Below are 15,782 nucleotides of genomic sequence, written 5' to 3'. Positions count from 1 at the left end.
TTCCCCAGCACTGTTCCCATCCCCCCAATTCCCCAATAAAAATCTTTAAAAAAAAAAAAAAAGGAGTATATCCATCAAATTAGATCTTCACTCCACTAAAAATATGACTAATTCTAGAAGCTACTTAAAATTCTCATTTAATTAAACACATTTAATAAAACAAAGTTTTATTAAATAAATTATAAAAAGGTTTTTAACTGTTAGGAAATGATAAGCCAGACTAATATAATATCTGAAACCTCAAGCATCAATCATTCATTCAAGTGCCTACAACCTTCTAGGCACTGGTTCCAGAAGATGGGTATACAATGGTGAAACAAAAAGATGTGATGCCTGACTCGAAGAGCTTAGAGTTGGATAGGATAGACAGACATTAAATAAACAAAAACAGAAACATATACCAATACAATGTAAATGTATGAAGAGAAATAATGGTGTGTGTATCTTTAGATAGAAGGTTGGGAAAGGCCTCTCCGAGAAAGTAAATTATAATCTGAAAATCAAAGGAAGAGGAGTTAGTCTAATAAAAAGTGGAGGAAAGAATATTCTAGAAAGGAGTGGCATGTGTGAGGTCCTTGAAGTTAAAAAAAGAGAAAAAGGTGGTAATTTCAAGAAGGCCATTACAACTGACTTAACAGCCCCAAAGATTACAAGATGAGAGTGAAGAGGCAGGCTACATTATGAGGGCCTTATAAGCCATATTCAAGTGTTGTAGCTTAAGTGCACTGAAAAACCACTGAAGAGGATTAAGTGGAGAAGTAACACTCACCAATTTGTTTTTAAAAGATCATGTTATTTGGAGAGTGTTTTGGAAGGGAGCAAGAAGTGAAGCGGAATGTTTAATAAGAGGGCTAGTGAAAATACTGGAAATGGCCCAGGTGAAAAGAGGGTAGTGGCAACTTGTTGATGGGCACAAAATTGGCTCTGTCAGATGCATCTGTGGTGGTACCATAAATATCTAATCTAACAGAACGTATGCACTTACCGAGGGAAAAAAAATACTTAAAAGGAAATTTTTTTCCCCGATCACTAGCATAATAATGAAGCATTTTAGAAATACTGTTCACATTTGCAATAGGCCCTTTCGGTAGCTTCATTTCAGTCTACAGATGTAGCTTACACCTTCACCTCAGCTTCTCATTCTCAAGCTATGGCAGGAAGACAGGGCCATTTGAGAAAGTACATATGTGGCCAAGAAAGCGTGTTATCCTCTGCACTTTTCATCTTCATGACATCTGGGTGTATGAGATCTCTCTCTTTCTAAGGGCAGATAGATAGATAAGGAGTAACTGACCTTTGCCAAACAACAGAATCCTACTATTGTTAAGACTGGTCTGAAGATCGTTAGCATTTTTCCCTTTCTGGATTCAAGACAGAATTTCCTTTAAAATGTTTTTATTATTCAAACGTCTTATCTTTTCTGGTATTTTTGTTTGTTCCAGATTATTTGCGTTTCCTTCAGGCTGGCTTGAAACACTGTTAAAATCACTTTCATACAAGTGAAATGTTTTAGTCACTTTAGAAGGATAGAAATGGCAAGGGAGAGAAAGAGACCCAAGAAGATTTATTCTAAGCTTTCAAGACCAAGACTATATAAACAAAAGAGGGGGAAAAAGAAGTCAAACAAGGAAGCTGCAAGGATAGAAAGGGAATATACATTGTAAAATGTGCTAATGCGTGAGCAAAGCAGAATTACTGTATTTTGCCATGTATAATGCGCTCCTGTGCATAATGCACACCCACGTTTTTGGCCCAAACTTTCAGGGGAAAAAAAAATCTTTTCGTATTTTAATTCAAATTTTTATTTGTTTACAGTTAGATACTTGGTTTTTTTATTATAAAGAAATGTTAGCATTTATTTTTTAACATATTATGGTACAAGGAATTTTATGTAACAATTACGATAAACAAGAACAGATACAAGGTACAAGAAATTTTATGTCCCAGCAACAAATTTACAATATTTATGCATCATAAAAGGCTAAGAACTCTCTGTCTCTGCAAGTTTGTCATAAGTTCAACAAAAAGTGATTATCGTATTCCAGGGTATTATTTTGCATATGGATATCATCACTGATTTCTAGAGGTACACTTTTAACTCATAAGTGTAAATAAAAGAATTAAAAACATTTATAAAGATATGGAATTAGTACTACTCATGTATAATGCACATCCTTATTTGTCCCTCACAAATTTGGGCAAGAAAGTACACATTATACATGGCAAAATACAGTATCCAGTAGGCATTTAGAGATCTAGGACTTGAGCTCAAAAAAAAAAGTTAAGAGGATAAACCAAGAGAGAGCATAATCATAAACACCAATTAAGAAATAGAGAAGTTTTCAAGATGAAATGGTGAAAGGAAGTCAAATGCTTAGAAGTTAAGAGAAATAAGGAGTCAGAAAATGCCAACAGATTAAATACATCTAGATATAAAATCCATTTTCATTTGGTTGTCCAAAGGATAGATAAGCTTAAGAGACTAAAATCAAGCAAGGACAGAAAATACCTTTTTTGGTACTAACAGTGTTGCTTTAGGAGGAGAAAACACCAGAGAAAAAGATGACAGTGAGTTAGCTCTCCTTAGTGTTAAAGTCATCTTAATTTTAAACTGATGACTTTATGGGTATATACCATGTTTTTACATTTTTAGTTGATGCCACATGGAAATACCTACATTCCAGGGGAAAAAAATCACAGGAAGTTTCTTAAACAGGACAAAAAATATGTTAAGAGAGCAGCTGAAATAAAATTACATTATCCTAAATACTCCTTTTAATAAATTTGGTCCAGTAGTTTTATTCAAACCCAAGAGATTTATTAAGATGAATAATATGCATCAAATCTGGCAGAATTCCAAACCCTTAATAATTCTCAAAACATTAAGCAAAATCATATTCTCTAAAAGAACCAAAATCTTATGTCAACATTTAAGGTGAAAAGAAATTGTTAAAGGCAATAAACTGTGAATTTTTCTTTTACTTTCTGAATAACTGCTTAAGTGTATAATCTTAAAAACAAAAAATCTGTATAAAAAGAACATTTTACATGTGAATAGTTTTCTAAGAATTTGAACACCTAATACTGTGAGGCTAGAGAACCAAATATAACCTCTAACTTAGTGCTAATGGGACGCAGCCAGTTATTTGGCTTTTTATAAGTGAAAATGGCAAGTTAAGGGTTACTGAGACCAGCTTTAGTATATAAGCCCAGAGGTACTAGTGGAAGACCAATGTTTGAACAAGGCCTACACTCACATGCCTGAGGCATTACACCTGCCAACGAGGAAGAAAGGCAGAAACATTTCCACATGTTTTTAATTTGGTGGGAGGAAAAACAGCTAAAGCAGCTTTAAAAAAAATACAATTTCAGTAGTGATCTCAGGTCTCCTGCTGCCTAGATGTTTGGACACATTTTCATTGTTGAGAAGATATACTTAGGTTGTTCCAAATAACAGCCACTCTTTTAGCAGGCCAAACAGCTCAGAAATGGAAGGAAATACTTGTCAATCAAATACTAAGAAAAAAGAAACAGCAGTGAGTGAAATCTTGAAGTGTGATTTTTTTTGCTCAAAAAAAGAACCTGGGCCGGCCGAATGGCGCGTTGGTTAAGAGTTGGCTTGGGACGCCAGCTCTGAGCAACAGGGCCCTGGTTCATATTCCACATGAGGGCCAGTGAGGCTGCGCCCTCTACAGCTAAGATGATGAACAACAGCTCGACCTGGAGCTGGGCTGCCGTGAGTTGCTGGCGACGGCATAGGCTGCAGTGGGGCGGGCCGGCAGCTGGTGTGAGCTACCGTGAGTGGCCAACACCTGGTGTGCGCTTTTAGGAGCCGCTGTGAGCAGCTGTCCAATGGCTGGCAAGCGACAGCCTCATCCGGGAAGAGCACAATGATAATATCAACATGGGCCAGTTAAGTGACATCCTCCACAACTAGACTGAAGAACAAAAAAGGACAGCAACTTGTCTGTTCCCCTTCCCCATTTCCCAACGCTATTCCCCTCCCCAAATTCCCCAATAAAATCTTAAAAAAAGAACCTATGAGTGGGGATATATAGGTGTACACACACACACACACACACACACACACACACACACACACACACACACACACAGTTTGAGGACAATCATTCCAAACTTTGCCTCCAGGCACACAGCTCTTGTTATGCTTCCCTAAGATACTGTGGAGAACTGTCCAATGGTGTCAGACTATCAGACTCTTACTTGGGCTTCTCTTTCACTGCTAAGCTCTCTATAATGCTAAACACCAAGGGCTTGGACCCCTAGTGACAACCAGGAGGCACAAAGGTATCAAAAATTAAAACTTAAAAAAAAAAAAAAGAGGGCCAGCCGAGTGGCGCGATGGTTAAGAACTGGCTTGGGATGCCAGAGGGCCCCGGTTCGGATCCCACATTAGGGCCAGTGACACTGCCCTCCACAGCTAAGATGCTGAACAACAGCTCAACCTGGAGCTGGGCTGCCGTGAGTCGCCGGCTATGGCGCAGGCTGCAGCCCCTGTGGCAGTGGGTTGCCATGGGCTACCGTGTGTAGCCAGTAGCCAGCAGCCAGCGTGAGCGGACAGCAGCCGCCGTGAGCAGCCATCCAGAAGCCGGCAACTGATCTGCCTCGCCCAGGAGGAATGCAATGATGGTGCCAACTTGGGCCAGTGGGGCGACGTCCTCCACTGCTGGACTGGGGGGCAGTGGGACAGCAGCTTGTCTGTTCCCCTTCCCCCAATTCCCCAGCGCTGTTCCCATGCCCCAATTCCCCCATAAAAATCTTTAAAAAAAGAAAACTGTCCTAAAGTAAGCAAAAATGTTACTCAAGTTAAGGAAATGCATTAAAAAACATGTAATAATTACTGCACATCACTAGTCACCTGTATAGCCTAGCAAAAGCATGATATTAACAACAAGCAGGAACCTCGGGAGTTCTAGCTTTAAAGTTCTCTTATGAGAATAAAGTACAACTTTTATGGCACCCATCTCTCAAGTCTGTAGCTGCTCCTCATGTATGACAATTTTTAATGAATCAAAATTCAACTAACAAGAACTTAGCTCTTCACTTTACTTCTTTGATAGAAAAGGAAGGAGAGAAGAGAGAAAGAGAGAGGGAAAGAGAAAGGGAGAGAAGGATGGGGGTAGGGAGAAAGGGGGTAGGGAGAAAGAAGATAGTGAGGAAGGGAGTCAGGAAAGAAGGGGGAGAGGGAGGAAGAGAGAGAAAGGGAGAGGGAGAGAGAGGGAGAGAGACAGAGAGAGAGAGAGAGAGAAAGGCGGGGGGGGGGGGGGGGAATAAGACAAAAATCTGGATTTTTCTCTCCAAACTCAACTACCAGGGAGTAGTCTTAGTAATATTCAGTGCAATCAATGCCACTTTGTACATCTATACCTTCGGTCAAAGATTATATCTTACCTCAAGATACTGTAAGACACTGTAAGAGCCTAAATAATGAAATATTAAGTTATACCTCACATGATTTACTAAAGAAAAAAATGAACTAAAACTCTTAAATTACATCTAATCATTCTAATACCTGGATATAACAGTTAACTGAAGGTTTAAGTGATAGAAAGAGCCAGGCACAGCAGATACCTAACAAAAACAGAACTGGCTTTAAAATCTCATTGCAAAGTAACTATTAGAAATATCATTGCACTAAATTTTTTCCTAGACTCCAATAAGGCAAAAAGTAGATATGAAAAACAGACTGTCTTATCCTGCCTTTAATTGCTTCCAGCTCTATTTCTATTTTGAGATATATTATTAAATCATTTTATCAATAAAGGCAAAAAGTCTAGCCTAATAAGTAAAACTGGATATTCTCCTACTTGCCAGGTTTCTCTAGAGCAAAAGTAAGATGGGCCAGCAAGGCAGTTCTCAGGAACTAAGCTAAAACCAAATTCATGTTTTGTGCATTTTTGTGATTCCCAAGGGTCACAGTGCATCACTTATCTTTTCACTTCAGGTCTAGGAAAGAAATGTTACAGTGAACGTATCTGGAATGCAAAAAGTTAACTTCTTTCCTTCCATTTATTCATTTATTTAATAAACAATAGGCATAAGTTACTATGTGAGCTAAGTTCTGTGGGGGGCATTTCATAAATGATGTAAGAAATTTAAAAATAGGGCCAGTCGGGTGGCTCGTTGGTTAAGAGTTGGCTTGGGGGCATGTGCTCTGAGCAGCAGGGCCGCCGGTTTGGATCCCACATGGGCCAGCGACGCTGCACCCTCTACAGCTAAGATGGTGAACAACATCTTGACCTGGAGCTGGGCTGCCTTGAGTCGACGGCGATGGCGAAGACTGCAGTGGACTGCCATAAGCGGCCAGCAGCCAGTGTGAGCTGCCATGAGCCGCTGTGAGCGGCTGTCCAAAGGCTGGCGACCAATCTGCCTCAGCCAGGCAGAGCACAATGATCACAATACCAACATGGGCCAGTGAAATGACATCCACCACAACTAGACTGAAGAACAAAAGGACAGCAACTTGTGTGTTCCCTTTCCCTGACTTCCCAACACTGTTCCCCTCCCCAAATTCCCCAATAAAATCTTTAAAAAAAAAAGGAAAAAGAAATTTAAAAATATTTCAGAAAACATCTAGTTCCAAAGCCTTCATTTTATAGTTCTTACAGAACTAAGACACCATAATAGCTAATGTGTACACAATTACTCTTTATATCATTATCCAGTTTTATTTTCTTCATAGTACTTAACACTACCTGAACTTATACATATACATATGTACATATGTATGTATGTATGTATTTTCTGGCTTCTCTTACTAGAATAGAAGCACCCTGAAAACAGGCATCTTTACATTTCATTCATTGCCCTACTTTCAACTCTGAGAAAAGTTATCTATCTAGCATAAGCACACAGTAGGTACTCAACTAATAATCTGTTAAATGAATAACTATAGAAAAATGAGAAAAACATATTGAAATATCACACTAGGACTTGTGAGAATGTAGAACCTGTGTGACCTTTATTCCAGAAAAAGATCACATTTGAGTTGTATGAAGTACTGGAATCCAGCTATCAAGGAAAAGGGAGTTGGTAAGAAGTAAGTATTTATTTGAACAGAAGATAACAAATTAACTTATGCAGGCATACTGGATATAAAAGCAGACAATTGTCAAAAAATAGATATTCATTTCTTCCCAAATCAAAACATCTTCAATTCATACCATGTATTAGAAATACTAACTAAACTCTCTTCATGCAAGCTAGGATAGATTTTTACATATCTACAATATTATTATTATTAAGAAAATTCATACTGATATCTCAGAGATATTAAAAACTCCTAGAAGAAAACATAGGCAGTAAACTCTTTGACATCACTCAGTAATATATTTTTAGCTATATCTCCTGGAGAAAAGGAAATGGGAAAAATAAACAAATGGGACTACATCAAACTAAAAAGTTTTTGCACAGCGAAGGAAACCATCAACAACATGAAAAGACAACCTACTGAGTGGGAGAAGATATTCACAAATAATATGTAAGGGGTCAATATCCAAAACATATAAAAAAACTCATATAACTTAACACTAAAAAATCCCCAAATAAGTCAATAAAAAATAGGCAGAGGACCTGAATCGACATTTCTCCAGAAAGGACATACCGATGGCCAACGGACATGTGACAAGATGCTCTCAGCATCACTAGTCATCAGAGAAATGGAAATCAAAACCACAATGAGATATAACCTCACACCTATCAGAATGGCCATCACCAATAAAGCAACAAATAACAAGTGCTGGCGAGGATGTGGAGAAAAGGGAACCCTGGTGCACTGTTGGTGGGAATGTACATCAGTGCGACCATTATGGAAAATGGTATGGAGATGCCTCAAAAAATTAAAAATGGAGTGGCTATATAATCCAGCAATTCCACTTCTGAGTATTTATCCTAAGAAAACAAAAACAATAATTTGAAAAGATATATGCACCCCTATGTTCATTGCAGCATTACTATTAATAGCCAAGATATGAAAGCAACCTAGATGTCCATCAATAGATGAATGGATAAAGATGTGATCACACACACACACACAATGAAATATTACTCAGCAATAAAAAAGAATGAAATCTTGCCATTTGTGACAACATGGATGAACCTAGAGGGTATTATGCTAAGTGAAATAAGTTAGACAAAGACAAATATTGTATGATTTCACTTATATGTAGAATCTAAAAAAACAAAATAAATGTATAAACAAAACAGAAACAGACCCATAAATACAGAGAACAAGCAGATGGTTGCCAAAAGGGAGGAGGTGGGGAGATGGGAATTAAAAAAAAAAAAAGTAAATGTTTAAAAAAAAAAAAAATCATGCCTGAAGGTGCCCAAGTCATATGAGGAAGCGTAAGATTAGGTGTTACCTTGGTTCTTTCCACTGCCATGTGACACCCATTACTAAAACAAGAGTTTGAATAAATATGAACCAAAAACTTAAACCCAAGCAAGTCTCTAGACTTAACTACCAGTTTATAGGAAATGCAGGGGACAAAAGAACATGTTAAATGATGCCATAGGGACACGATCAACAAAATCTAGAATATGGGACAAACACTCTGAAGGACAAATACCTGGTTTCTTTAATAAATACATCACAAGAAAAAAAGGGGTAAAGGGAACCTGTAGATTTAAGAAGTCCTAAGAAACCTATCTACCAGATGCAATGTGTGGTCTTTGTCTGGATCCTGATTTAAACCAATCAACTGAAAAGCAAAATTATAAAACATTTTCAGCAGCATACATCTAAAATTACCTACGAAAAATGACTTTTATAAAAACTCCACCTGAAGTTTTAATCAATCTATATGAATACTGACTCTGATTTTAATAACAAGACTTCCTCTATTACTTCAGGTTATTTTGTAGCAAACACATTAGTAGTGTTAAATCTAAGCTCCATTGTTAAAAGTTGGTCTAAAATAATAAAAAAAGATAATTAACAATCTTCTCTTTGCCTTTTCTCTTCACCTTCAGAAACAAGGAGTTTATTAGAAGCAAATAAAAATAAGCGAGGCTATTAGAAAAAGAAACATAAGCAAGATTCTTAGTGCTACATGTTTTTAAAATATTGCTTCACTCTAATGATGTTCATTCATTTATTAACAAATATTTATTCAGCACCTATTATAGTATCCTAAGCTCCTTGCTAGGGATTAGAAGAAAGAAGTTATCAGAAATATTTATATTTGAAGTGATAAAAACTGAAAAATATCTCTAGGACTTCCAGTAAATGTGAAATATTACAAAATTTTTCAAAAAGATGTTTCAACTTACACTTTGTTCCTCTGATTCTAATTTGGGGATTTTGTGTGACTTGCGCTCTTCAGATCTAGATGAGTCATGCTTGTTGCTTTTTTTCCTCTTTTCTTTTCTGCTTTCATGCTTTGACTTTGTGTATTCGCTTGCCTGGACTTCATTTAAAAGGTCTCCACAAAGGGAAGACTCAAACAGTTCCCTGCCATTCTGGATAGTTTTGGTTATTTTTAGTTTAATTTCAGGTGAGCCAGTCTTCTTTGGAATCACAGTTTGTGGTACCGAAGGAGGAGGTGGTAGCTGTGGAGGAGACGGTTTTTCCAGAATTTCATGTGGTCTTGTGTTTGGAATTTCTGAATGGTAATAGTCAGTGGGGCTAAAGTTTCTAACTGCACCAAAGCCATTGGCTGACCCATTGGGGTACTGATTATATGACTGGTATTTGGTTTGAGTTTCATACATACTGATTGATGATGGATAGCCATTTGTGAGTGGAGGAAGATCTTCCGTTGTAGGTGGGTACTGAAAGCCTTGCTGCAAGGTAGCTTCATATGGTGTATGGCCACCATCTTCAACAATGTCACTGTTGTTATCAAAGGCATCCTCCTGACGAATGTTGGCGGAGTCAATGAGTTGAGGTGGTTGCTGAATTGTGTTTCCCATGATCCCTTGCATGAAAGAGAAAGAGAAATCCATTGTTCTGCTCCAGCATCCTTAACTTTCCCTTTCTCTCATCGGGCCTACAATTTTAAAAGAGGAGATTAAAAAGTGTTAATATCCTCACAGGGTAGAAGCTAGTCAATTGAAAAAGGATTAGACTAAAATATTCTAAACCCAATTTTCATATCCAGATATGCACACATTAAATATTTTTTAAACAGCCAATATAGTTCTGACACAGGGCAAATATTTTTTATCTTAAATGCTCGTATGTTTGAAACTCTCAATTACTTTCACAATAACTTTGGTAGCAAATTTTATCCTCTTTGCAAACATGTGAAATAGTTTTGACATTCTTTTGTTTTCCAAGTTAGATATTATAATTCTCAAATTAAACCTGATAACGTGCAATAGAAGCAGTGTCCTTGACACATATAAATTAGGTTCCATAGAGCTTCCGTTAAATCATTCATGTTCTGTCCAGTGGTTCTTTTTGTTATTATAAAAATAAAATCTTATTACAAGGATTTTAAATACAAAAGTAAAAATGACTATTGTTCTCTCTCTCCATCATTCCCATTTTCCTGTGTCATGAATAACCACTGTAAACACTTTCCTGGGTATTCTTCCAAATCTTTATATATTTACATATAAAAATTTAAAAATAGGGTTATTCAGTGACTTGCTTATTCAACTGAATATATCCTAGATATCTTTCTACATCAGCATGCATAGATAATTTTCATATATACTTCATTCTTTAAATGGTTGCACAGTAAATAACTGTGGTACCTAAGATAACGTATTTAACCATTTGTGTACTGACAATCATTTAGTTGTTCACAATTGTTTGATATTATAAACAAGTCTACAGGAAACTTTCTTGAAACTATATATCTTTGTGCATATACATATTCCTATGGAACAAATCTGAAATTTTGATACTGCAAAACTGTTCTATAGGCTGTACTATAGCAATTTACATTCATACCAATAGTGTGTAAGGATTTCTGACTCACTATACCCTTGCCAGTATCTAGATGTTTTTAACCAGTGGTATAAACAGCAGAATCATCTGGGGTACTTTTACAAAACACATTATGTCCAGGTCTTTACTGATAAATCTGATTCAATAAATTTGGGGTGAAGCCTAGAGCATGAGTATTTTAAGACCACAGTCCAGTTCATTCTGATGCACACTCTTATTTGAGTCACTGCATTATAATCTTTGCATTATACTCATTGCATTATACTCTTAGTTATTGCACCTCCTCTAGAAGGTGTTAAAGATGCCCATATTATGTTAGAATGTTATAATATAGATGAGCATCTGTTAGGAAATGCTCTAAGACCACTCTGTTTTGTCAAAGGTTTGACGATCCCATATCTTGAGACAGAGGATTAATGGACAGTACAGATATTATTTTGATAATCCCATAAACATTTTTCTAGAAAGCTCTAAGGCAGAGAGGATTTCAATACTTATGAAGTCTGATAAACTAATTATAGCTTCGTGAAATACTGTGCAGAAGAAATCTGAAGCTACAGCGTGGTTCAATTATATGACTGTTTAATAATGTCTACCATCTTGGTTCTAGTAGGATTTACCAAAATGATAAGGCAAGTAACCCAAAGCAGCAAAGGGAAGAGAGGGGAAAAAAAACTGACTATACACTTTTCAAGGCGTATTCAATTATGCAGCTGCTGTTTATTCTTTTAGCAAATGGAAAGAATTTTAGAAGTTCTAAAATTGCAAACAAATGCGTGTAAGCATACAGGAAATCAAAATGCTCATACTGCTCTACCATGGAACAGTGGGTAGGAGGTATCAGAGTACTCTCATTTTTTTAGCATCTACTCTGGGCCAAGCATTTACACATTATCTCATTTAATCCTCATAACAACTCTGTAAAATCGGTATTGTGATTCCTGGTTCAAAGGTAAAAGAAACTGAGCTTCAGAGGGATTAGGTGGGTTGCTTATATCACAAAGCAAAGGGGGCAGAATTAGGATCTGAATCTAAGCATGTTTAACTCTAAAGCCCATGATTTTTACCACTATACCACTTCCACTTCCCTAAGCTACAGGTTCTGAGAGGACTCATTTTCTTTTGTTCATGTACTTTATTCCTTGATCACTACCAAAATAGTAACTATTCTATTAATAACCACTACTAACACTTAAATCGTGCTTAGTTATATGCCAGGAACCATTCTAAATACTTTACATACAATATTACTTTAATCCTCCCAACAACCTTCACATAGATATTCAGTTCCCATTGTAGACAGGGAAACAGAGACACGTGTTACATGACTTGCTCAAATGCGCAATGCTAGTCCTTAACTGACAGAGCTGGAATTAGATCAAGGTAATCTGGCTGCAGCATCTGTGATCCTAACCAGCATACTATCCATACTGATAATGCTAATGTTAGAAATCATTTCTTTATGCATAGTTTAAGAATTGAAACATTACCCTAATTTGACTCTTGTAAAAAGTTGTTGGTCACAGACACAAGAAGGGTATGTTCTAAAATTCTGTAAATACACATGGGGCAACTATATATAAGTGGAATTCAAAAAGTTCTTCAAACTTTCAACTTGAAGGGAAGTTAAATATGGACATTTGACAAGAAGCAACCTGATTTTTTGGTTAGCATACCTGTCACATACAAGATCAGCTTCCAGATTAGTCTCTCAAATTATAGTCTTCAAAGGTAAAGTGAATCTCAAAATGAGGAATCAGGCAAATCCAAATGTGAAACATTCTCTCACACAACTGACCTGAGCTCTTCCAAGCTAATGTTATTAACAAACCAAAGGTGGAGAGACTATTTTAAATTTTAAAAGACAAGATTTAGACAACCTAATTCAATGCATGAACTTTGATTAAATTTGGAATTTAAACACATACCCATAGGTTAAAAAATATGTATTTTGGAGAAAACTGAGAATTTTAAATATGAATTGGCTATTAAACAATGGAGCTATTAATTTTCAAGGTTATGATAATAGTATTCTGTTTATGTTAAGAGAATATCCTTATTCTTAAGAAAGCCATGGTGATACATTTAAAGTGTTATAAGATCCACAATTCTCAAATGGTTTAGGATGTTAAAAGTACATGTACCTAGAGTGGAAAAAAAAAAAAAAAGGCAAAATGCGAACAATGGGCTAATCCAGGTGTTCACTGTAATATTCATCCACTTTCCTAAATGTTTGAAAACTTTAAAAGTAAAAAGTTCGGAAATAAATAATTTGGCTAAGGGCTAGAAGAAATCTTAAAAAGAAAAAGCTACAGCTTCTTAAAGTGGTAAAGCCTACATCAAACCTCGACACATATTCTGACCAACTAAGCCAAATGGTCCACATTGTTAAATTTTCTAGAAAGTCTAAGCATGAACAGAGTGACACTTTTTTATATTATACCTCCAAATAATACAATAATGCAATCAAGAAAGTAGTTCTGATAATTTAAAAAATATTTTAGGACTATAACTAAATTCCTTTATAGTGATTTTTATAAGTACTGGAGTCTGGTAGCCAGCTTTCAAACAGCAGTCGTACCGATTGATGTAATAATTAAGAACTTACAGAATTAGGAGGCTCTCTAGTGAGCACTGTGGTTAAAAGTATAGGCTCTGAATTAAACTGCTAGGTTCAAAGCCCAGATCCAAGGCTTCTTAGCTATGCAGCTTAATCCCTAAATCTCAATTTCCTTATCAAGAAACTGCAGATATTTACAATTGTCTGTCTACCTTGCGTTGTTGTAAGAATTAAGTTAATCCCATGGATAGTACTTCGGACAGTGCATGGAATACAGTTCGAGCTCAACTACCTGTTGGCTTTATCATCATTCAGGGTAATGTTGGGCACCAGAACTTGTGAAGAACTTGATCTCTGACCTAAAGGCATTTATATTGTAGTAGTATACTAGACCAGATAAAATTTTATGGGCAAGACTCATAGAAAAGTAGTGAACATTGTGAAACAGAAGGTACAGAATTAAACTGTGTTACCATTATAACAGACATTTGAGAAGAACAATTCACTAGGCAAGGAGGCATTTAGACCACAAAAGACAGGCAGGATGTAGAAGTTAGGTGTTTTTAACCCACTAATTTTCAAACCACCGCGGTACAGGTCACCAAAAATTCTCACACCTTTGTAAATCCCTGATAAAGATGGCATATTTTAATTTGTTTGTATTACTAAAGTGACAATAATGGCTAACAACTGAGGACTTACTATGTGTCAATACTATCCCCTAAATGCTTCACATTTGTTATATTATTTTACTCCTCATAACACACCTTTGAGGAAATACTATTACAACCCCCATTTTACAAATGAAAAATGAAGGCCAGCATGATTAAGTAGTAATTTGCCCATAGTCAGACATCTTGTAAATGGAGGATTCAAACATAGGCTAGGCTATCTTTTCCACAGCACTGGCTCCTTAAAAAGTAAGCTCTTCTCCTACAACCCCTAAGTATGTAAATAGCAACAAAAACAAAAATATTCACACTTTATACTTCACACTTCCCCAGTCTCACTCCTCTGAGTGAACAATGTGATGGGAGATTAAATAATGATACTAGTCTTCCACCCACTGTAATACATACTTCTAAGTAAATGAAAACACCACAGGCAAACAATATATGACAAATTCTTCCTCTGATCAATGTTTCTAGGCTTTTTTTAAAGACAAAAATCAGTCAGTAAACACTTTTTTCTTAATTTTGTTGGAGCTGTCTACAAACAGTATTAAAGGGGAAAAAGTTGAAAATTATTAACTAAAGCTTTAAGGCTCTTACTTATCTACCGACTGATTCATGGAGTGATAATAGAAAAGTTCTCACAATCCTTAAGTCAAATCTTAGACACGGAGTTTTTAAAAAAGAAGCACCTCACATGGTTCAGATGAACAGCTTGAGGCTATAAATATCAATTAAGTATTCGTGATGTGTTCAATGTATAATTTAAGTCACTATGACAAATTCTTAAAATGAACAATTCTTTGGTACATCATACATATTGCTGAATTCTATTTTATAGAATTAGATGCTGTGCTTTATTACTTATTTTTCTATGTTTAAGCCAGTCTTTTCTCAATAAAAGAAAATTTTATATTTTATTATACATCAAAATTCCTCATATTGATATCATTATTCAGGCTTTTTGGAATCAGAAATGGTTCTAAGATGTCATATAAATTGCCTGTTTCTGTTTTCAGACTTAAATACATTCCTAGGTTACTTTGTAAATCTAACCATAACACTTTCCTTATTAAAATCCTTCAATGATTCCTAGAGAAAGTTGAAGCATCTTGGCCAACATACCACATAAGGCCCTCCAAGCAAGGTCTCTACCTACGTTTCCAACCTCAAGTCACTTCTGTACACTAGTAACGTTAAAGTACTGGGAATTACTGTACACACTATGATTTCATACCACTGTGCCTTTACTAATGTTATATCCTATGTCTAGTATGCCCTTTTAAACATTTTTTGGGGGAGCATGATTTTAACCACCTTGTGAGTTCAAAAAGTCAGCTCCAAGTAGTCACTTAAGCTGTAGGCTAGTCTGAGTAACTTTCCTCTTTTCCTAAGATACACTATGCATTCCTCTTAGAATTAATCATGAAACAATCTGTTTATGTGGTTTTCTTAAGAGAAGGAAGTAATTTTTTTTTTTTTTAAAGATTTTTATTGGGTAATTGCGGGGATGGGAACAGTGCTGGGGAATTGGGGGAAGGGGAACAGACAAGCCGCTGTCGTTTTGTTCTTCAATCTAGTTGTGGAGGACGCTGCTTCACTGGCCCAAGTTGTCACCATCATTGCGCTC

The 15,782-nt window shown here is 36.3% G+C and overlaps 1 protein-coding gene across 1 annotated transcript in view; it reads right to left on the bottom strand.

Moving 5' to 3' along the window:
* Positions 1–15,782, bottom strand: part of NSD3 (nuclear receptor binding SET domain protein 3) — a 62,009-nt gene that overhangs the window by 26,770 nt on the left and 19,457 nt on the right. The window contains exon 2 of the mRNA XM_019626836.1: positions 9,295–10,013. Within this exon, the coding sequence (XP_019482381.1) occupies positions 9,295–9,969 (675 nt within the window). The 5' untranslated portion in view covers positions 9,970–10,013. The remainder of the gene's footprint in view (positions 1–9,294; positions 10,014–15,782) is intronic.

This window comes from Hipposideros armiger, unplaced genomic scaffold (genome assembly GCF_001890085.2).
Source record: "Hipposideros armiger isolate ML-2016 unplaced genomic scaffold, ASM189008v1 scaffold_690, whole genome shotgun sequence".
Classification (NCBI taxonomy): Eukaryota; Metazoa; Chordata; class Mammalia; order Chiroptera; family Hipposideridae; genus Hipposideros; species Hipposideros armiger.
The sequence above is the reverse complement of the archived record's forward strand: the minus strand, read 5'-3'. Positions and strand labels throughout refer to the sequence as shown.